We start from the raw sequence: 23366 nt of genomic DNA, 5'->3' as shown, positions 1-23366 counted from the left end.
ACTTTCACAACGGGGTACTTGTGCCTACATCATACTTCAACGCATTTATGTTAGCCCAAAGTTTGCGGCTATGACAAACTCTTAAACCAATTCATTTATTCGCGAGAATTCATCTCATTGCATTGTCTTTATATTAGTATGCTATTTTTGGAAGTACATGAGTAGATTTTTCCATTGGAAGGGCAGTTTTTTGAGATGTCCACTCGATTAAACTCATAGAAGAGACTCATGAAATCAATGTGTTATTCCATGCCATTGTCCCACAAGCTCGGTCGATTTAATATGTAACATTATTGAACCTGCATTTTTGTTCTTGTTCGGCTACACAATTTACTTTCAGTGATGAACAGGAGCTCCAACAGATTGTCTATGGCAGGTTTTCGACCATTTTTAATCCAAAGTAGTAGGTAATTTTATAACAACTAATGCTAATAAATCATGGCACCTTTTATTTTGGTGTCAGAGATACCCCACATTTAAACAAACAATTTCCAAGCGCTAGAGTGGATCCAACTTTTCTGCAACACCAAAGAGACAGAATGGTAAGAGCCATGCAACAAGAGCTGGTAAATCTAAAAAGTATGTTTCAAAACCTTGTAAATCTAAAATAGCATTCCTTTTAATTGGAGCACTAGCCTGTGAGGGCTGAGAAGCATCATCTGAGTTCATTATTCACTGAAAGCCACTCTATGAGGTTCATGACCCAAATGGTTGGTTGGTGCTCCGTCAAAACATACAAAATAAAATAATGTATAAAAAAATGTATCCATGAGGATAAATATAGAAAAGTTTTCGTGGGCAAGGTCGAGGAAAATTGTTTTGGGATATCTCGCAGGCTAGGAAACGGTGCTGACCATCACATCACGAAGAATATTTCAGTTTATATTCTTGCCAAGGGGTGGAACAAATTAGATGCTAGTGTGTGTAACCTTTATTTTCCATTTCTAACATGATTTTGACTTGTATGGGTTTTACGAAAACGTTTTGAAGCAAGAATTGTTTCAAATGATGTTATCTTTGAACTATAAACTGAAACTAGGTTTAAAGAGAATTTTTTTCAAAACTTACTATAAATCGAACTTATTCCAATGCAGATCAAACTTGAGTCCGAGTTTCGATAATGGCTGACCCGGCCCCAAAAGTACAAGCTGAAAACGCATGCATAAGTCCATTTTTCTATGAACCAAGACTGATGTTTTACGAGACGTAAGCAAAGTATAGTTGAATGAAGCATAGGGGTGTCTTTATTCACTTATATATACTTTTTGTGCATCGTATATTGTGTGGACAGATTAAGTGCGAGTAAGGTGTTTTTGCAAGGTTTTCTTTTCTCCATTGTTTTGGGTAGCACGCATGAAATTCACATTCAAGGCACGGGAAAACACAATTTTGAAAGCGGTATTTCATTTGCCCTTCCGTTCGTTCCAAACCAAGTTTGACTAGTAGTACATGTCATATTTAGTAGTTCTTGACTTACTGAAGATTGAAATCCATTAGTACAGTTTTTAGGACTAAAAAGGCAGTGAAGGAGGAGAGGGAGGAGGAGGAAGAAGGTGAGTGAGAAATCGTGAAGATCATAATTGGAGGCACAACCTTGTGATGTGAACTGAAGGTTCTTTTTTTTCGTTTTTACAATGGTGTTCCTTGAGGTAAATTAGTGGACCATTTCTGTACAGGAAGAGTGTGTGATTTGGTTTGTAAGAGTGTCATAATATTAGTGTGTTGTGTAGAGTGTCACAACATATAATAATAGTAGTAATAATATCGCCGATGCGTGAGTAATCGCTGATTTTTAAGCCTTCGTGACGTAATTCCCGGGGAAGGTGCCAAAGATCCCTGATCGTTGTGATGTGCCCACAAACCATCCATCATCACATTGTTCCATAACATAGACAATATCCCCTTCACAAAGTTCCACCTCGTCCTCATTTTGAGGCTTATAGTTGTACAGGGCTCGATACCTGAAAAAGGCAATTGCTTAGTCTTCCCAGAATAAAGACAAGGATGTTGTTCTAATTGTCTTACGGCAACGGCTCATTGGAGGACTGAATTTGTAGGGAGGACTCTTCTGCCCGCACAGATTTGACCGCTTGAGACATGGACGAGTCAGGTCTCGGCTAGGGAATGGAGGATCAAGCAATTACATTAAATTCCTTAATTGGAACCCGCAAATAAGTGCACTCTACTTAATACTCACCAATGACGAGTATGGACTGCTAACATTCATGTTGGGAGGGATGTAGTTCGAAGGCGGGAGTGGGCCTGACTTGAGTAAGCCGTGGGCGGCAGGGGCCGCAATCGGTTTGGGAGAGATGCCTAATCAACGGGTTTCATAAATGGAAACGTAAAATATTCATTTTTATCGACAAGATGCCGCTTTACCTCTATTTTCACCGGGTTCCATGATCACATCAATGTAGGTGGCGGGGAAGATACCTTTTCGACTGCCAATCCGACCCTCGTACCAATTCCGATCAATGCGGCGAATCAAGGTGATTGACTCTCCTACAAACATTAGTATCATTCATGTATTGCAATGGCGTATGTACCGTACAAGGCACAATCCAGGCCCTTGATCCACGTACCTTTGACCAACGAGAGTTCCATGGGGGTTTGTGATTGGAAATTGAACTTGGCCCGGGCTTGACCTTCTTGAATGGTTCTGGCGTTGTCCATGGCGGCTCGTTTGGCGTTCTTCAGGGTGCCCACCTCATGCTCCGGCACCATTTCCACATAGGACACGGGGAAGATCCCGATCATGGCGTTCCGTTCGCCCTCAAACCAATTGCCGTCCACTTGTCGCCTCACAAACACCAGGTCGCCCTTCTTCAGACCCAATTCGCGAGAGTTTTGAGCCTGTTACAGGAACACAATGGATTGGAAAAAACACGGTCCGTTTGCCTTCAAATTGCGAAAACCGTGAAGATGAGCCCTTACCTGGAAGTTGTACAAGGCCCTGGCCACCTTCTTGGCGTTATCTGAAGGCTTGCCCAAAGTTGAGTAGGGACTTCTGGGAGGCTCGCCTTTGAAATCCTCATAACGGTTGAGTGGAACCGGGGATTTTTGGTTGGGCCTGGAACACAGAGAAATCAAGTTATTTGGATCTTGACACTACATCGTTCATTCAATCGGTATCACATACAATAGCGTGTCGTGGTGTTTTCTGTTCATCATGTCTTGTTGGAGTTGCTTTTGTTTCTTCTCTTCGATTCCCTCGTAGAACTCCTTCATTTGCTTCTCCTGACGCCGCCGAAGTTCCTCTTCTGGAACATAGGGCTTCTGATCATGACGCACGGGACTCTTGAAGTGAATGTTGACCTCGCCCTCGGAGTATTTGTTCCTGGAATCTGGGTATCAAAATGAAGAGTCAAAGGCAAGCTATTGCTAAGATATTGAGAGAGATTAGTTGGTTGCGTGGATGAATAGCTACATGAATGGGTGGCGAACAGATTGATCGAACGAGAGAAAGATAACTTCTGCTATGAGATTTTGACAACAACCAAGAGACACAATAGAGAGACGCGATAGAGAGAGAGGGAGAGAGGGAGAGAGAGAGAGACCTTGGGTTGGTTACCTGGATCGAACGATTCTCTCATCAACCTTTTAACGAGTGAGGCATAATTAGAGGTCTCGTCATGATATTTTTCCTCGACCCGGTCCAAGCATGCAGAAAAACCTAACAAGTAAGGAAAGACGCTCTATTTTGTGGAAGTGTAGTGCACCCGTCGCCTGGATTGTGACACTATTACAATACTCCAACTCAGATTCGCCCCAGGAAGTGACTGATTACCCCTTTGACGGTTTGTCCTCTTAGGGGGCATGGGCGGCATCCCGGGCACATCATGGTTCAAATAGCTGGGCAGAGACCGAGGTTGCCGTGTCTCCAGGTCGCCGGGTGGTTCAAAGATAGGTCTGCGAGTCCGGGCTGTCATGAGCTTTTGAGCAATTCGGGCGTCCGAATCGTACCAGTTGGTGAGTACACCGTCCCGTTGAGAGTTGTTGGGAAGGTAGCCGTAGTAGTTGTAGAACTGGTTGAACTTCTGGGCCATGTTCAGGCTTTCGGGTGTTTGGGGCAGGTATGGCTGGAACCGTTGGGACCAACTGAAAGTGGGAGCTGGCTCGTAAGGGTAACGTTGGTCAAGCTCAGAGATCTGGAACTCGACGGGTCTTCTTTGGGGAGACCCCTCTCGTGCAATGTTTTCAAATTGCCCGACTTTTAGCTCCACATCTCCGGACTTGTAAACTTTATTCAACTCCCGTTCATCCTTGACTTTGTCCATGAGTCTGACCACGCCCTGATCAAGAGGGGTATGGGAGGCATATTGTAATGCAGTCATCTTATCTAGGATTTTCGAGTGACCAATGTTGTGACCCATGTGCTTCAATCGGGCTTGGGAGTGTTCCCAACTCGGTCCGGAAGGTTCATGAGTGCTCATTCTTTTGGCATGCTGTGCCAATCGCCTCTTGGTGGCCTCCAGATCTCCGGCCTCGTGGGCCTTGATGTAAGGCTTGCTTGGGTCGGTGACGTGTTGTTGGATATAAAGCAGGTCCAGACTTGGCATGCTGAAATTTCGAATGGGAGAAGGGGTGGTCGATCTCGGCCTCGGGGTCTCAAATTTGGTCCGTCGCTCATGGACGCTTCCCGTTCTTGGCAGAGTCACGGCCATGGGCTTGATGCTTCGAATATGGGAATAAACCGGCTTGTAGGTCAGGTTCGACATTATGATTGACTCCTTGGATGAGGCGCGGACCTTTTCTTGGCTTTTGACCTTGTTGCTGAGATCAGGATGGGACATGGTTCTCTCTGGAACGTAATTGGAGTCCACGGAATTGATGGGTTCCTTACTTTCCGCGCTCGAAGACCGCTTCTGAAGGGCATTGATCTTGGCCCTTGGGACGAACTTGACGGATGAGGATCGTTTTACTTGCTTCGGGGGCATGGGGGGAGGAGTGGGGATTCTTTCGAATGATTTCCGAATTTGCTTCACAGGCTGGGCACCTTTCAAACAATCGGGGGATCGTGTTCGGGAACGCGATCGGGATGGAGAATGTTTGAGGCTTTCAAAAGACTTTCTGATCTCACCCACGCTGCGTCGGCCGCTCTCCTCCTGGTCCTTGCATAGTTTTCCAGAGCAAGACTTGCCCTCATCAACGATGGAAGCGCCCACAGAGGACGAGGACGTTTTTAAAATCACGGTATTGGTCGAGGCGCCAGATGAACTCAGACTGTCCGAGCTTTTGTGGTAGGCAACATCTTTTCCTCTATGACCCTTAACAATCTTGGACCGACTTCTCCGACCAGTGTTGCCGCCCTCGTCCCCACTGGCCCATGTGTCCACGACTGTCTTGACCTCATCCAGTTTCCTTGGATGATCTTGTGATGGAGCCAAGACCAAGAGGAAGTCGCTCTTTTCGTCATGAGCCTCCTTCTTGTTCTTCAGCATTTTGTTAGTGTCTGGTTGTTCCAAAGAATAGCAAACTCTAGGGGAAGTGTCTCGTTGAGCCAGATATCGCTTTTGAACGGGAGAAGAGCCACGGCCTCCGCATTTTTCTCTAAGTTCCTGACCGATTTTCATGCTCATCTGCCGTTGTTCTTCAATGAGTTTCTGGTGCTCGGCCTTGATTCGCTTCTCCTTTTCTTCTCTTTTTTCGGGACGATTGGTGATCATTTCAGTCTGAAGTTGGCTCAAAGGTTTCACGAAGAGCTTTTGGTCCTCCAACTGCCTCTTCAGGTCCAAAAGTTTGGTGGCGGGGACGCTCACCTCAAACTGGCCTAGGCGGGATGGAGATCGTGAGGACCGAGCCGAGGACCCCATGCTGCTCATGGAGCTATAGATCTCATTGAGCTGGCCTTTCAGAACGTTTATTTGATTGGAAGTCAACGAAGTTCTTGATCTCGAACCATGCAAAGATGTGGAAGAAGTCGGACGAATCTGAGGGAGTGTGGTGAATTTGTTAGCCTTCTCCCCATGCTCGCTTAACTTACCGGTTTTCTTGATATCGTCGGTTACGTCAGTTACACTCTTGGCCCGCCAGAGGGGCTTGTAGATGTCCTTCTTCAAGTTCAGATCTTCGACTTTGTGCAGCTGGTCTGGCGTCATCCCATTGGTCTCGACGATCTTATTGAAATGGGACTTGAGGTTCTCAACAGAGCGGTCGCGACCTCGCAATCGAATATCTCCACGCCAGCGCACAGTGTCCACTTCCTTTGGCCGGAAGTGGAACTGTCTGGCCTTCTGAGCGGCCCGAAGACTATCCAAGAGCAGGTCTAACTCATCCCTGGCCTTCTCCTTGACTCTCAATTTCCTCCAAGTCTCAAAGTCGATCACTTCGTCGCTTTTCAGCTTGTGGATCTCCATGTTGTCGGACTTCTTTTCCAACTTCAAGGCCTTGTCCAAGAGGTTATAGTAAGCTTGAAGCTGCTGGAATCGGGGACTCTTTTGAGTGGTATGCAAGGTCTCGAGAATGTAGTTCTTGTACTCGTCCCTCTCACTCTCTGAGAGGTTGGACACCCCCGACAAGCCTGACGTGGGCCGAGGCAGACTCATGGAACGCCCAATATCCGATTGATGGGAAAGGCCCGATTGAGGTCGACCCGGGGATGGCGAGCCTCTTCGGGGTTGAAAATCACGGTAGGAACTCAAATCTCTTTTCTCCAGGTTGGATAACGATCTGGGAAAGGTCACCACTGGGACATGTCCATTCTCAAACTTGCTCCGATTGTCAAAGAAATTCTCGCTACTCAATAAAGCACTTGGTCTCGAGGCCGCTGATCCTGGACGACGATCATCATTGGAGGGTGGGGGCTGCCATCGCTTGAAGATGGACTCGCTCACCATCTTCTTCTCCCGCAGATAGGGGTCCAAAGTGGGCGTCGTGCGCTTGACCATCACGGAGGCGCTCTTCTTCAAATTGGACTTCTTTTTCTCCATGGGCCTGGATTGGCGCTCATTGTTCCGCAGATTGGCCTCGTTCATTAGCAGGGTCTGAAAGAACTTCTCTCTCTGGGCTTGGGTCCAATCTAGGTCCACCTCTTTGGGCGGTGGGGGAATGGCAGGAGGCGCTCCATTGCACAAGTTCCGCCCATTCAGAATGGTCACCCTCTTTTGCTGCTTCTTCTCCTTTTCCTTTTTGAGTCGCTTCTTCTCCTTCTTCTTTTCGTCTTTATCCGACGACCCGCTCCCCTTTTCTTTGTCCTTTTTCTTCTTCTTCTCCTTCAACTTGTCCTTTTTTCGCTTCTTGAGCTCCTTTTTGTCGTCCTCGCCCCCCGTTTCTGGAGAGGTCGTGGAATTGTCCTGCTCATCCTTGAGGACAACGATTTTCTTAGCTTTGGGGTTCATGGAGACGGTAATTTGAACTCGCTTGTCGGTGTCAATCTCGTCCAGCTTCTCTTGGGAATGGGATCTTCTGGAGGATCGAGATCTGGCCTTGGTGCCCTCGTCAGACGACATGACCAAAGGTGGGCTCTTGAGTTGGGAACGATCCTCGAATCGTTCCTTTAGACTATTCAACGTTCCACTGGCTATGCCTGAACTCCAAGCCTCGTCCGTGTCAATTTTCGGATCAGATTTGGGACGCATCAGGTCCATTTGACCACTGATCTTGTCCAAGATCCGGAATCGAGATTCGGACACAGCACGGCGCTCTTTCAAGAAAATGGCCAGTTCTCCTTCGGTTAGTTTCTCTTTCAAAGATTTCTTCTCCTTCTCCTTGCCGGGCTTGGAAGTCTTCGCCGAAGGAAGGGAGTACTTGATCATTTTGGACCAACGCTTGAGTCGTTGGTTGGTTTGAGAGGATCGCTTTGGTGGCGCTGGAGGATCAATCACTTCCTCCGTGTCCTTCATGTCGCTGGGTGGTGCTTCTTCCGGGAGCTCTTCTTCCTCGTCTTCTCCTTGGTCAGTGACCATGCAAGGCTGAGCAACGTGAACCTCAGCAACTTCTTCGAGAATGGCAACTTCTTCCTTGGGTACTTCGAGGCACTCAACAGTGTCAACACTTAGGCCCACAAGCTCATCTTCAACATCTGAAAGTTTGTCCAAACGAGACCAAGTCAAAATTCATTCCATTGCATTGATTTTGTCCGGAACACGGACAATGAGTGCCACCTTTCGCTTTCCTTGGGAATGGATTTGACTCCTTCGTCATGCCAGGGTGCTGGTTCCAACGCGATCCAATGGATTGCATCCAGTCCGTGTGAATTGTGAATCTCTTCTAGTGATCATGCCGTTTCCAAATTGCCCAACACCACCAAGGATTTCAGATATACGGTAGCCATGCATGCATAAATTCCACCCACCAACCAGTCAATCAATCATATAGTGTGTTCCAAATATGCGTATGGTGCATCTATTGAATTTGTTTCTATCTACCACGTGCAACGGGTGCCTCCATATCCATTTCTCTGGTTGTAGTAAGATACCACATGATTTGATTATCAATAAATGAATAAAGCGTTTATTTGTTTCGAAGCAACGTGGACCAGTCAACCTACTGGAAGACCCGCTGTTGAAACAAAACCCTGCCAACTCTGATGTTTCAATCGCCATTCGAAAGAAGAGTACGAATAGAAGATATAGAAGATAGCCACCACTCCAAAATGAACCATAAATCATATTATAGTCTAAAAACCATGCATTGAGAAAGTCTTACCTTTTAATTTTTCAGGTGCACTCATTCTCAGTCCGTAATGTGGAACGTCGCCTCCGCGTTGGATGCGATTGTAGTCGGATTTGGCTTCGACGGGAGTCTGATATCCAGGGGTGTCCAAACGGCGAATCACCAGCGAAGAATCACTCTCGTATCCGTCTTTTAAAGCACTAGAACAACACGAAGGGGATGGAGGTCATCAAGAGTAGTCACATTGTATTCACAAAGGTTGTGCTTGGAGGACGACGGGAAAGGAGGGGTGGGTAAAAGATAGATAGATGAAGAGTAATCTGCTGCAACAGAAAGTCGTGTGTGCGTGTCCGTACAGAAACACTCAAACTTTGCAGACTTGGAGGAGCTCTCCACCGAAAGTTAGCAAGGTCGCTCCAAAAGCTTTCTCAGTTCTCAGTTCAATCAAGCATAGCAGCGTGCTCCTCGCTCAAAATGAACCCTCGCTCAGTCAGATGCCACATATGCACTTGTGATGAGTGCTTAAGGCACCAGGATAGCATGCACCCAATTTCTTAAAAGCCCAGGTACATCAATTTATTCCTTGCGATCCATTGAAATACATCTGTGTTTTCTTATGAGTGCGAAGCGCACACCATCTTGGCGTAAATTGCCATGTGATGTATGGACCAAGACTTCAACTTGTGTCAAATGAATCAAGCGAATTCACGGCTATCCTGACCAGTGAAGGGAATTCATGACAACAGGCTTGAAGGCAGAGCCCCAGTGATTGATAGAGCATCTGGCAATCAAGCCAGCTCAAAAAATCATGGCTCTGCCCAAACAGATTGGGATTTTGGATCAATATGAATCGGCCGGCCTTTCTCTGACCTGATGATGTCAGATTTCAAAATAAGTACTTACGTTTGCATGTGAAATTTTCCATTGGACGAAGGCTGCAAGGAGAGATAGACAGGCTTGAAACAAATCCCAATAGTGACCGAGGATTAGCTAGCATTGCTTTTTCACGGACTTCTAGAAATATGGATTGTGAAAAGAGCAACCCTTTTCATAATATGCGTATTAGAAAATAGGAAATCTAAACCCTTGCAATCGTAACAGTCTATTGTAGACTGGATCATTACAAAGTTAAATCGTTAAAAGCTTTATGTAGCTGACCTGGAGGCGTCCGAAGAAACAAATAAGTATTCTGTCGTCATTTCAACACAACTGTGACCACTTCTCCTGAATTCCAGATTTGGACTCAAATTTGGCCAAGTGAATGCTCAAGATGCTAATTTTGGATGAAACAAATGTGACTTTTTGCTCGTCCGTTCCAAATCCATGTCTCGATAAGTCCGTGATTAAATGCATCAATTAGTCATCAAGCGTCAACTAATGGCCCTCTTTCGAAGGGAAAGGTCGCATTAATGTGATTATTGCACTCTTTTATTGCGGTACCTCCACTAGGTTGTGGGTTGATCGAGAGGTTCGCAAAGGCATATACGAATGGCTCGAGGCGTACTTAGTGATACCGCAGCCCTCGCCCTGCAATAAAGGCTGACCTTCTTTAACCCCAAAGATTAATGATGAGCCAATGGCATCGTGTCCCGCAGAAATCGGCGATGTAATATCAGAAAAAAACAATCCGCAGGTCGTACCTTGTTCCTTTCCAACGTGGCCAAAGAGCCTTGGCCTAGGGCGTACTTCCCAATGGGACCGGGCTGGACCCGGAAGTGCTCTTGTTCATATTTCTTTTGGGCGGAGGAGGTCTCCTCGTCAAAGTTGGGATTGGCACCAGGTCGATAGAGATCCACGGACCCGACCTTGAGCTTCTGCTCGCGCTCAAATCGAGATTCTTGTTTACGATACGATGGAGGGGATCGCGGGGGAGATCTAAAATAATATATTTAAAAAAAATGATATTTCTCCTTTTCGGTGGTCTTTCCACTCATGGGTGCGGCCAACTATTAGGCCATTTTCGGGCATGTGTTGTGATGATCTCTTTGGAATTGCCAAAGACTTAATAGACCATGTCATTCACTTACCCAGGGGTTCCTTCCAAATCGTACTTCTTGGCGTAAAGCTCTTTGGTTTTGTGATCGGGCTCTGATGAATAACCACTTCCTGAAATATCGAAGATGAACAGCACGATCAGATGAGTCAAGCAATCAATGATATATTGGCATTGATTAGTTTCATATTATTACGTAAGGAAACAACCGGAAATGTTGGTGTTAAGTTAACGAACGATGCTGATTAATGAGCTCAATTGCTGCATGATTTTATTGTTAGCGTTGATTAAAGTTGAAAACCCCCAAATGAATCCTTAAGTGTTAGTCCCAATAAACAGCATTTTGAAGTCCTGAACCAGATGTTCTTGGCAAATATAAAGCCTTCAATAAGTATGTTGAATGGCTAAAGCATCAGGAAGAAGCTGAAGCTCGAGATTTGCAATAACATTAAAATAAGAAACATAAAAAAGTATTTTTTACTGTTTGTACTATGTCTTTGCATGGTTTGTTTTAGCCAAAATATGAACGGCTTAAGCTCTAAGATTGAGCACTAAGATGGGTGATTAATTTGATTTCTTTGAATAAGTCAAAAGACCTTTTATGAACTTTAGTCATTGCGGCGAAAGATTCGGCTTCCTGTTTGGATTATTCCCACTCCTGCTTTTTTTCAAACATCCGCCTCGGCTTTAGCCAAAAAAACAGAAATGGAAATTCCAGAAATTATTTCAATTTTAATTCCAGGATCGATTCCATAGAATCCAAATCCAAAGTGAACCGTTTCAATCCAGGGATTTCTCAAACTTTATTCATGTACCTGTGTATTGTGCATGTGTATTCGTGTATGGTATGATGTTATGTGTTGTAGGAATGTTTTTACTTGCCTCGTTTTAGTATTGCCCTGGCTAACAACAATCGGAATTTGGCTGTAAGAAATATGTGTAGGTGTGGCATTATGTTGGGAGGTGTACGGTTATGATTAATATGTCGAAGGGGTAAGAGGGGGTCTACAATGGTATTATGCATACCGAATCATGCTCAAACCCATCAAAACCATCATCATTTGCATATGAACTCTTCACAACCCAAACACATTGGCTTACTCGGTCCCTTTCGATTCAGGGATTTGAACATATCGCGGTACCAAACGTTAACAAAATCCCTGTCAATCTCAGAGCGCAGTCCTATTGGCATCCCTGAACATCAAGAACATCAAGATCTTGTCTTTAATGAATGAACAATTATCCATTGCTTGAGGTCATTTAGATGGGTGGGATCGGGTGACTTGGGTATAAAAGAGTGGCCATTGCTACCAAGCAACCTTGGATGTCGTAATTTGATGATCTCACAGAACTCTCAATAGGGAACTTTAAATCATTGGAAAACAAAATCTAACGTAATAAAAGAGTAAAACTTCTTCTATATATTTTTTTATATAAAGATCATGCATAAACTGCTACTGTTTACTATTTTCATGAAAACTGTTTTCCAAGATATCAAGATCCATTGAAAAGGAATGCAATATGCATCTTGTTGACAGAGAGAGTACAGATGAAAGTAAAGGAATGAAGAAAGCGTTGAAAAACTATACTGAAATACCGACAACCAATGCAATGCCCATCTCCAGTTGAGTTCAAAGGTAATGCTACTCCTCTGAGGCTACATTAAACGGTCTGAATATGTTTTCACAAACAATCAAATTTAACGAGACGGAGTTCCTAGTGGACCACAACCACTTTTAAAGACCATGCAAAGTTTGAAATCTAAAAAGGACACCATTCATGAGACCGAAGTTATCTTACGAGGATCTCTTACGAGGATTTGAGACGACAAAAAGCCGAGAAATCTTTAAATGATGAGCTTCAGGCAGACAAATTGCTCTCTGAAATCTCTCCCCTCACCAAGAAGGGCTAAGCGATGGCGTTGGAATTGGACTTCAAGCCAAAGCCATTGGAATATGAACGGTATATGTATATGGAAATGGTCGAGAATTGATAGTGTAGAATTGCATAGTGTAGAATTGCATAGTGTTCAAAACAGAGGGAATGAATGTTCTCTGTCAGCCAAGCTACCAAACTGTGTTCATTACGTTTCATGGCGGGTGCGACGCTTCTCTCCTTTGAGCTCTAGCTAGTACGTAGTGCCAATACTTTTGAACTCAACTGTGCATTAGATTTGGGTTCTAAAGGCAGGTGAGGTGGGTCCGTAGAAAGTACATAAATAATTGCCAAAAAGGCCTCGTCATTACCGTCTTTGGTTCTAGGTCCCACCCCTTTGTATGGAGCGTGTCGAGGGGAGATGTGGAGATCCTCGTTTTCGCTCTCGTAGTCACGGATCCGCTGATCCGGGTGGACCAGATCAGGTCGGTTTTGGAAGTTCGAGTCCAGATATCGGCGAACCTTTTTCTCCTCTGCAGAACAAAAAAGACAAAGTTCTCGTACATTGTCGGCCTCCTTGAACAATGTGTGTGCACATAGATTATAACGAAAATTACACTTCCATGTGGCCGCACCTCTGGCTTTCTGTAACAGAACCACTTGTGGATCTGGCGCCTTGGGCAATTGAGATTTCTTGGACCAGGTTCCAAGTGACTCGTTCAGCCGTGGGTCGTCCCGTTCCCGATCCCGACGCGGATTGTATATCTGACTCTCCTGGTCGTCAAAGGACTTGGGCGTGGACCGCAAGGTTTTCAGATCTTTGTCCAAAGTCTTGTCCTTCCAGGCAAACGAATCCGTGGGGTTGATCTTCGCCAGTCCACCCTCACTCGCGCCTCTGGAGTGGGACTGAAAAAAAACCGGACATGTTGGATTGACAATAGCAGAAGACCCTGCTCAGCATCATGTGTCAAGTCATACCATCTTTAGCTTTCCAGCAAACAAGCATCGATTGAGACTTGACAGTGTTTTGATGTTAGCTTGAACTTTTATCTACTATGGATTGAGTGTCACTTCTGATTGTAACTTCAGCCAACATGTTGTGAGGGCGTTAGTGCAAGTAAACGAGTACTAGCGGGTCAATCTACGTAGGTAGAGCATTGACATTCAAAGAGAGAACACTCAAGTTGGTACTATTGTCAAATCGCTTTTTGAAAACATGGATGAATGCTTTCCTATGACACGTTTTTCGGTGCTTCTCATGACGTTGACGGTACACTTTCTATTAAAGTGTTTTAATAGACTCAATAGACAACCCGGAAGCATTCTATGAACAGAGCTTTTTACGCACACCAAGCATATGAACTATTGCAGTTCTCTATTTCATGAGTTCATCAACAAGATAATAAATCGAGCTAGTAAACAGACGAGTTAATCTCAATCTCAATAGCTTTCAGTTCCTATCTAGAGGGATCATCAACAGGTACAATCAATCAATCATGAGGTGGGTGAGCTTACTCGGGGCTATTGGTGTGCTTGGGTCGGTCCACGGGGCAGGAACGCCCGTGGTCATTTGGCATGGAATGGGGGATTCCTGTTGCAGACCCACAAGTATGGGACGAATCCAAGAGCTCATTGAAAATGGAACCCAACCCGGGACCTATGTTCACTCGCTCATGATTGGCGACAACACCCTGGACGACACGATCAACACCTTCCTGAAGCCGGTCAATGAGCAGGTCCAAGAAGTGTGCGATTATGTGGCGCAAGATCCGGCACTCGCTGATGGATATCATGCCATTGGATTCTCCCAGGTACGTATGCAGGCAGTCATTGAATCCTGTCTTAACGAGAGTATTTATTTCGGAGAACAAATGGGCCATCATTATGTGCACTAAACGGGATTGCTGGGTGATTGAGGAATTGTTCGATTGATTGCTCAATTTATTTATGACTGGAAGACAATCGTTCTATGGGGCTTTTAACAAAAAAAGAAAGAAAGAACATGCGAATTGCCCATCAGGGTCTTTTTTTATTTTTTCATCCAGAGGATGTAGGAAAAATCCGAGTTCAAAGAGCGGTTCTTTGAAATCGTCAAATATCAATTAGATGAAAGGTTAGAATTAGTCAAGTTTCTTGACTAAATGATCATGATGACTTTATCCGTTATATTTCAAGGTAAACAAGTATTGTTTACAGCTCGAACTATGTATGATACAGTCTCTGTCGCAGTGTCGAGTTCGATTTGGAGTTGATTTTTCGCACAACATTAAAAAAAGATGAATAATTTGTTCGTCCTTATCCTTATCCTTATACGTGCTTATCTCCTAAATCCTAATTGTACGATCAACTGGCCAAATGATTTAAATGGAACATCGTCCACTCCCTTTGGGGTATGGATAAATGTTGTTTATGTTAAATGTATTACATAAGATTTTCCTATTATGTACCGATTGAATTCGGATTGCGACTTGAGACGAGGAAAGTATCATTCATTAACCTTTAGAAACTAACCTTATCTACCTCCATACATTCTAATGACAAAAGGCATGCTAAGAGGTGCAGTTCCACAATTAGAAGGACCACAGCAATAGCCACCCAGATTAGGATTGAAACTGAATATTTCATTTCATTTGAGGGAGGTCAATTTTTGCGGGCTGTGGCTCAGCGATGTCCTAGCCCACCCATCAAGAACCTGGTCACATTGGGTGCCCAACATCAGGGTGTCTATGGGTTCCCGCGGTGTCCCGGTGAAAGTGTGGAGCTTTGCAACCTTATGAGGGAGCTGCTCAACTACGGAGCCTACACGGATCTAGTTCAAGACATCTTGGTTCAAGCTCAAGTGAGTTAATGAATTGTTGTGACAAATGTCCACTTGCATCTGTGAATAATTCTCCATCTCCGCATCTAGTATTGGCACGATCCTCTGCATTTCGAGACGTACGTGGAAAAGTCACAATTCATTGGGGAAATCAACAACGAGGGGCCGGTCAAAAATCTGACCTATGCGGAAAATATGGCCAAGTTGGAAAAGTTCGTCCTGATCAAGTTTGCCGAGGTACATACTAGCTAGCTTCAAACTCTGATATGACGTACTTTTCACAATTCACCCATTGATTGCCCAGAAAATTGCTTTAGATTAGGACATTTAGCTTACAAATCAACATAAAAGGGCATTCTGGAAACATGAGCATTTGCCTCAATGTTCGTAAATTCTAACTAGTCAGCGTTGACAGCTGCTTAAAGCCTTTGAGAATCCCGGTTATTTAGAACAATGAAGGTTTTCGGACTTCTTAATTGTTCAATTTGCTCCCCTCAAATACTCGTATGGAATATGTAGGCTTTGATCCTATAGTATTTTGGATCAGTTTCAATGGAAATTGCCTATCGTTATCAAGAATTTCAAGCATTTTGATTGACAATTTAGAATCTAACTTTATTGGAAATGACTATCATAAGTCATTAAAATGAGTAATAGCTTAGGTTTTCAAAAAATCATTTTTCGATCAACAAAAATTAATGTTCAGTCGATTTGCCAGAAGGGGGTTAATTCTGTCCAATTCTGACATTCAAGGCACCGCCGAATCAACAACAGATTTCTTTGAGAGAGTATTTATTATACGTTGGACAGCGAACTTAATCGGAAAGAAGCCCCAGAGCCAAAAAAAACACGAGCACTTCATTTTTTTAACTACCTGAGATTTCCGAAAGCTTGCGGGTGCTTTCCAAAACGAGCATTGAGCTTCTACGGTATTATGGTGCTACTGGTACTGGCTTGATTTAAAAAAATGAGTCGACCAAACAAAAAAGAGGCCCTTTTTAAAATATAAAATGTTCGGCAAGCGAAACTAAAGCATCTCTATTGGCAATAAATGCAATCTTGTCTCTCCTACACCCTATGCCTATAGGATCGAACCGTGGAACCGGTGGAGTCGCAATTCTTCGAGTTCTATCAACCCGGTTCCGAGTACGACATTCTTCCCTTGAGAGAGTCGCCCATCTACACCGAGGATCGTGTGGGACTCAAGGCCTTGGATTTAGCCGGCAAGCTCGAGTTCCTCACCATTGAAGGCTCTGATCATATGCAGATCCCCACCCAATGGTTCATGGACAATGTGGTGGCCAACTTCTTGCAATAGGCCATTGCTTAATATGCTATAAATACGTGCATACGTACGAATATGCTATGTTCAAATAGAGTTTGTACGGGTAAGCTGACAGACTCACCCGCTGACCAGACTGACTCGATTGGCGCTTCAGCGAGTTCGAATCGAAATGAATGGGCTTAAAGTCCTTGTCTTTTTTGCGCTCGATCGTCGGACTGGGCGGGGCGTTCCGGGGGCTCCAGAATTTGGGTCCACCCTCCGCGAAGAAGTTCGTGTCGAGATTCTTGGTGGAGATCTCCTCGGTGCTCGACCACTTGGCTGGAATCAGTAAGAGAGGCGTTGTGTGACTTTGTGATATTATTCTGTCAATCAGGATTTCACTTTTAAGAAGGTTGAATGGGTGCTCAACATGGGAACGACAATGTGTTAGGAAATGATCATTTGGCTTCCTGTCATCTAACAACTTCAAGTTTTAGGTTGATCCATCTATTTGCAGGTGGAAACTTGCTTCATTTTAAGTTCTATACCAACCATACTGTTGAAACCCCCTTTTAACCCATTTTTCAGTTGAAAACTTTCGACTCTTTTGACGAGGCAGATTGAGAACAAGTTCCAGTTCCCATCAAAAAGTACCAGAGTCCTCCTATTTACCATCGAAAAGTAACAAGGTATTTGGTTTTCGGGCTATCGCAGAACGTAGGCGATGTCATAGATCAAGAGCAGACCAACTGAGCATTGAGTTCATCCGGGGAATATATCAGGGCACCTAAACGACCAATGAATACGTCACAACAACTCAATTGTCCGTAATAAGAAAGAGGAAGAAATACGTGAGATTTGGTTCTACTTTACCATCGGTGATCGGAAAGCAGAGAACTGACTATCTCGTTCGCTCAGGAAACCTTACTTTTGACGTGTTTCGCCTGCTTGTTGGCCTTTATTAACATTTCAGAAGAGTCAGTGTGCTCAATATTTTGGGATTCACCTTGTTTTCTTGGATTTCTTCGCGACACTTGAGCCTAATAACGAATTGTTACCTCTATTGGTATTACCACTGTATATCAGTACGATGATGATCGCTCTACATTGATCACTTCCAGGATGATCGGATGATTTTACTACCGAACCTGTACTAGTCGAGGCTTGAACGAACACTTTACACTCTCACGCCATTAAGCCAACTGAAAATCACAATCATTCATTATTTTCGATTGGGCAGGGCCAATCTAAAAGGGATATTACTGAGCTCACCGACCAATGCAGGCAGCCTGCGCAATCACTCTTGTCATTTACGAAGTTATTTTCAAACATCACCCCGATATCCGGGTTGCAAACAACCCTTAAATTGTGATCAATCTTACAGTTTCGTTGGTCTCAGTAGTTCTCATTTCCTGGGGTATTGATGGATTGAACTGTTTCTGTAGTTAAGGATGGACATGAATACTTTGATCGCTCCACGATGGCGAGAATCTTTGCCCTGTTTTACAGTATGGATATGTGTGTGTTTGATTGGTGAATAAAATGGCCTGAACAACTCTCTCTGGGCTCGGGTACTTAGTGATCCTCCCTGCCTCTCTTTCTCTCCTACCCTCCCTTCCCTTGGCTCTTCTCCATGAAGGATTTAGAGGCAATTTCAATGCTTGATAATATCTATTCTAAAAAAATGCACATTCTCATTTGTGGTGTAGAAAAACCACGTCTTAAAAATTGAAAACATAAAGTTTTCAATAAAGTGCTCATGGAAAAAAGGTTTTTGTTCTTTGATGAATTAGCAATAATAGCCAAGCAAAATAAACTATTTGATAAAAGTTATGTAAGGAAGATTCAGCATAACCGATAGACAATTTAGCTATTAGCTAAGAGGTTACGTGAGCCAAGAAATGAATAATTTTTCTGTCGGAGCTATTTACCATGCTCACTGGAACCTCGCCTAATCAAAGGGTGGATATTAATTTGAACCTGAAGAAAGTCAAGGCAAAACCTCTGATTGGTCACAAATTTGTCAAAAAACATGATTCTCATAATTCCTGAAAAGCTTGATTTAACTGATTCAACCCAATGTAAAACCAATTTACAAAAAGTCACCACCTCTTGTTGGGACATCGTTGCTTATCTCAAATTGCGACCTCTAATTCTTCCCAGGAAAAGTAGTGCTCCAATGAATGATCTTGGAAAAGAAGTGCGGGGGGGGAGTTTAAATTTGACGCAAAACAAAGGTCCATAAAACGCGAAGAAGGTCAGGTGGAAACAATTCTCGATTCTCGAGGGGGAGGGCATTGTGGAGGACTGTGGACTAATTCGACGACATCTAATTAGGATTGTCATGATCAATAATGTCTTCAAAGCCTCTACTCCCTTCCCTGTACGGTATGCCGCTACCCCGGGCTTCATTCATGCAGGATTATCAGTCGAAAAAGCGCACAACTCCATAAATATCCGTGGTGGACTAAAAAATTCGTGTCATTTTTTGTGCGAGAGAATTTGACAGTAAAAAGGGCGTGGCTGGCTTCCATTTTGATACACCGTCCGAGCAATCTGCAACCGTCGGAGTGAGGTCAGTCGCGAATTTGACTTGATTGGAATAGAGGTTCCAACCCTTTTTTTCAGAACCACTCCAAACACAGTACGTGATAGGTTCGCTCCACAACAAGAATTTTGTTCGTACAACACACATTTTTGACGTTTCAATCGCGCTTTTATGACGCCTTCCTCCTCCTAGTTTTAAATGCAAGAGTTTACTACCCTCTGTATGTACTACGTGCATGTACATATATTGTAGGTATGTATGAGCGAATGCACGTTTTAGTGCACGTATCATTTGGTGTCGGGGGCATTTAACCGATTTCGAAACTTCCGAAGGCATCTAAATTCCAAATTAGGAAACGATCAGGTCTAAAGTCATTCCAGAGAGCAGCAGGGGCACGGGAGGGGGCTTAACAAAACCGTGTATATAGGCTTTTTTACTTTAACACATTAGGCCGTGGAGCGAACAACACGAAAAACACTTGATTTGGAAACACGCCCAAATTTGTCAAGCTTTTTTTTTCAGAATGCTCACTTTTACATTGATGTTCGGACAACTTGTACTTATATGGACTTAGGCCCCGTGAAAATTATAAAAGTTGAAAGAGATTCTTCTCGCCAGATTTGAGAAGCCTGTGCGAGAACAATGTAACGCGTGCGTGCGAACGAGGAGGATTCGTTTGATCAAAATTTTCCGGTCCAAAGCTCGCTTCAAAAATGTTCTTTCCTTCTTTCTGTTTCGCTTTTTTATCAATGAATGAATGACCGCCGTATAGTTAGTTATACGGACTGCTCTAACCTTGAGTAGTTCCCCTCCCTGACCTGAATAAGAGGTCCATCTATCCTGAGCTCAATTGAACCAGTTCATCTGTATTGGTTTTGACATCCTCGCGTGGCTTGCTTGCTTGCTTGCTTGCATGGTAAACAATATGACCATTATCATGATGGCATGACTGACGACTGACTGACTTGTCACTACATTCAGAACTAACACAATGTGGCAAACGGACCATCCCTTCCAATACACTTCCGATATTGAAGTCCATGCGCATCGAAGAAATCCAGATCGAATCCCACTTGTCAGCCCCATAAACATGTCTGTCCCTCGCGGCCTTCGTTTTGGGCGGACAAATGACCTTCATGGTGAGACTTATTCAAGAGCACATTTATATCTTGCACACTCGACACCCCTTCAAAAGGAGGCAGAAGTCGGCTCACCTCCTTTCAAAGATCGGGCGTTGAAGGATGGGGAGGGACAGGCCCGCCCACCCCGTCCCCCACCCCCACCATTCTCCACGGGCGCAGCCGAGGCTCGAGGCATGGCCACAGGCATTCCTTCGACGCGAATCCTCACTTGACACTTTCGCTCAAGACCTTTCCGCCAATGGTGGTTGTGCAACCCCGATCAATCACAAATTCACTTGAGGGGTCGGACACTCTGAATGCTACTGACACTGAGGCTCTCGAGTCTGGACGTGCTTCCACTCGACCTCGTTCCTCCGGAGTCAGATTTGTGGAAATATATTTTGGCTAAAAGTCAAACCCTGGCTTGTTGAGAAGGCCAGTCAATGCGTGGAGAGCGGAACACGACTACATTCACAAGGCTCACCTCTGCCTTTCCTCAATCAGTCAGTCTTCCCCTACAATGCTTGATCTTAGACATCAGCAGCAGGAGCAACAAAATCAGAGAGCAAAAGCTCTCTCCAATGCCCGTACATGTTCTCATGCACATACAGTACATACGTACGAATGTACGTATATACACATATATGTATACACACACACACACACGTCTCCTCTCATTCCAGCTTTGTTGATGTTTTGGGGCTCACACTTGTGCATAGGAGAGATGGAGCCTGCCTGTTTGGCCGGAGATCATCTTCCATGATGTTCAAGGCGCGAGCAGTGAGCACTTCTGATTGACGCTCGTGAGCAGAGCAGCTTTAGGAAAATGCCTCATGAAATCGCCTCAGATTGGGCATTAATTTTCCTTCCCCCATCCATCTTTCCATCTATCCACATAATGTACATGTACCCCATTGTGCTGGCACCGACACCCTTTACCCTGATTTAGACATTGCAAAACACTGGGGTGGTGGTCGGGTGTCATGTTTAGAGACTATACATTATCAAGATCGATGTACTTTGGAGGTTTGGCCGCGTCTAATGGGGATTACATCATCAACGAATGGAGCTGGACTCGACTATGGTGAGTTGGCGGTTGACTAACTCGCTTTAGAACATTGCCTTAGAAATAAGTTTGATGAGAAACCTGAATTTCAACGGGCTTTTCGTAATAATTGTCACTCCCACCGATTTTCTACATAGTGCGTAGTAGCTGTATTAGCTGGAGGAAATAAAAGTGCCAGGGTGAATTGCTTTGCATGATGAACATGAGCAAAACGCGCTTGCACAGGTGAAATCACGGGAGATAACGAAGGTCGGGGAAGGGGACGTGAAGGGGGAGAAGGAGAGCTGCTGCTTTATTGGCTTCTGTCTAATCCATATGTAAATCATGGCCCATTAACGCACATGCCAAACCCGAAAAGAGACGAATTCTGTTGTACATGCCTTCAACATGAATGGAGTTGGAACCAAACCTGCATAGCAATCATTCCTCAGTGTAGAAATTAGCTCTAACCTCCAGGTTTGAAAGTTACTGTTCTGTTCCTTTTGATCCCGAGAGCGGAACGAAAGGGCCGTGTGTCACGCAACTAAATTCATCCTTTATGCTCGTTCCTTACCCGTTTGATTAATGCTTGGGTTGGATTTAGGGTTGCTCGCTTGGAATTGCCCGGGGGACTTGATACCAGGTCTAGACTCTTGTTGAACATGGTATCTGGAGGCACTTTTACCCTGTCCTTCGCCCTCCGGTCCAATGAGGCCGAATTTCTCCTCGCGAAACCTCATGAACTCGGAGGCCAGGTTGTTGGCATGGGTATTTGCTTGGACGCTCTTTGGCACGGTGTCCCTGATGGCTGACTCGGGATTCGAATCTTTCTCTTTGAACGAATGCACCTTGTCCATGTATTCATTGATCATTTTGTCACTGGTGGTCATGGCGTCTTCGTTGAATTTGAGTTGAGTCGAGCTGTGGGATTTCTTCAGATTGGAGGGTTTCATGCGGTTGAGCTTCACAATGGAGTAATCCTGCTTCCGAGGATCGAATGGGGATGGCGGATCTAGAGGGCTTCGACGTTCAATGACAACTTTGGGGCCGACGTTCCGGACTAACAATGACTTTGGAATGTGCATGGGAGTCTCTTGGGAAGCTTCCTGAAGAGCTGGAGGTGGCAAATCCCAATGAGATTCATAGGAGTCCTGGTAGGATGGATTCACCATATTCACTTGAACCTTGCTCGTCACTGAAGGGGGCGTGGGCATTTGAACTGGGCTGATATGAAGATTTCTCAGCTTGGAGGATGAATCCTGGAACTCCTTGGGAATGGTTAGTTCCTTCAGGAACTCGTCCAGGTCCACGGGATTCTCGGCGATGTTGTCCAACACATCGTTCACTGATCCACTTAACACGGACTCATTCTCAGTCAAGTCATCGTAGGTGAGGTCATCGTCACAGAGATCAACGTACTCCTTCGGATTCTTCATGTCTTGGGCGAGAAGTCTGACTGATGTTTCAACGAGTTGAGGGATGTAATTTACACGACATTGTCACAATGAGCATGATCAACGGTCTGTGGTGCACTAAGAGAACGAGTTGTCACTTTTTCTCGGTAAATATTTGTGCTTTTCCCTCCTCCGATCCTCTTTTGTTCTGATTGGGCCTGGCGTTGTCGGAATCACAGACTTTCTCCCTTCTCGCGCTAGATAAGAAACTCTCTCATGATTTGTCATCGAGATCGACCGAATCCAGATAACAGCTATTCTGACTTCTCACACAATAAACCAGAGGCTGGAAATCATTAATGTCACTAATGAACAAGGTTTCGAGAGTCTCGAGATTTTTTTTCCCTTGAAAACTTGCCAAGTTTACCAATGAAAATGCAGTATTTAGCCTCCAAATGGATATTGTAAGAAGGCTGATGCTTTTTTCTTTGTAATCCTATTCTTGGAATCCTCTCCGGAGATGGTGTGCGTTAATCACTAACTCCGACCCTTTTTCTAAAGCCATTGAATGTGCTCTTCTCTCGATTCACATCTGTGAATTTAGAGGATCATGTCAAGGGAGAATTGGGGCTTTGAGGGTTTGAAATGCGATTTTTTTTTGCTTGGCAAATTTCCGAGCTTTTGAATATGGG

At 44.5% G+C, this 23366-nt stretch overlaps 2 protein-coding genes across 7 annotated transcripts in view; one reads left to right on the top strand and one right to left on the bottom strand.

Annotated features, from left to right (window-relative positions):
• Nucleotides 1-1221: 1221 nt before the first annotated feature.
• LOC131892428 (titin homolog) overlaps nt 1222-23366 on the bottom strand; it is a 105085-nt gene continuing 82940 nt past the window's right edge. For 4 of the 6 annotated variants that reach the window (XM_059242298.1, XM_059242299.1, XM_059242301.1 and 1 more), the window contains 17 exons: nt 16709-16905; nt 13120-13390; nt 12856-13017; nt 11711-11803; nt 10644-10722; nt 10257-10491; nt 10057-10143; nt 9520-9551; nt 8650-8816; nt 5987-8023; nt 3143-3347; nt 2938-3073; nt 2586-2856; nt 2383-2505; nt 2198-2316; nt 2026-2117; nt 1222-1961 (listed from right to left, as the gene is read on the bottom strand). In XM_059242298.1, the coding sequence (XP_059098281.1) occupies nt 1793-1961; nt 2026-2117; nt 2198-2316; nt 2383-2505; nt 2586-2856; nt 2938-3073; nt 3143-3347; nt 5987-8023; nt 8650-8816; nt 9520-9551; nt 10057-10143; nt 10257-10491; nt 10644-10722; nt 11711-11803; nt 12856-13017; nt 13120-13390; nt 16709-16905 (4475 nt within the window). In that variant the 3' untranslated portion in view covers nt 1222-1792. Of the gene's footprint in view, nt 1962-2025; nt 2118-2197; nt 2317-2382; nt 2506-2585; nt 2857-2937; nt 3074-3142; nt 3348-5986; nt 8024-8649; nt 8817-9519; nt 9552-10056; nt 10144-10256; nt 10492-10643; nt 10723-11710; nt 11804-12855; nt 13018-13119; nt 13391-16708; nt 16906-20328; nt 20750-21854; nt 22995-23366 lie in introns of those variants that run through there. The other 2 variants (XM_059242300.1, XM_059242303.1) reach the window with 2 other exon arrangements.
• On the top strand, nt 13910-16724 carry LOC131892436 (palmitoyl-protein thioesterase 1-like). The gene is made up of 4 exons (XM_059242319.1): nt 13910-14295; nt 15120-15323; nt 15393-15539; nt 16390-16724. The coding sequence occupies exons 1-4, from the start codon at nt 13981-13983 to the stop codon at nt 16618-16620; spliced, it is 897 nt and encodes a 298-aa protein (XP_059098302.1). The 5' UTR covers nt 13910-13980; the 3' UTR covers nt 16621-16724.

This window comes from Tigriopus californicus, chromosome 12 (assembly GCF_007210705.1).
Source record: "Tigriopus californicus strain San Diego chromosome 12, Tcal_SD_v2.1, whole genome shotgun sequence".
NCBI lineage: Eukaryota > Metazoa > Arthropoda > Copepoda > Harpacticoida > Harpacticidae > Tigriopus > Tigriopus californicus.
The sequence above is the reverse complement of the archived record's forward strand: the minus strand, read 5'-3'. Positions and strand labels throughout refer to the sequence as shown.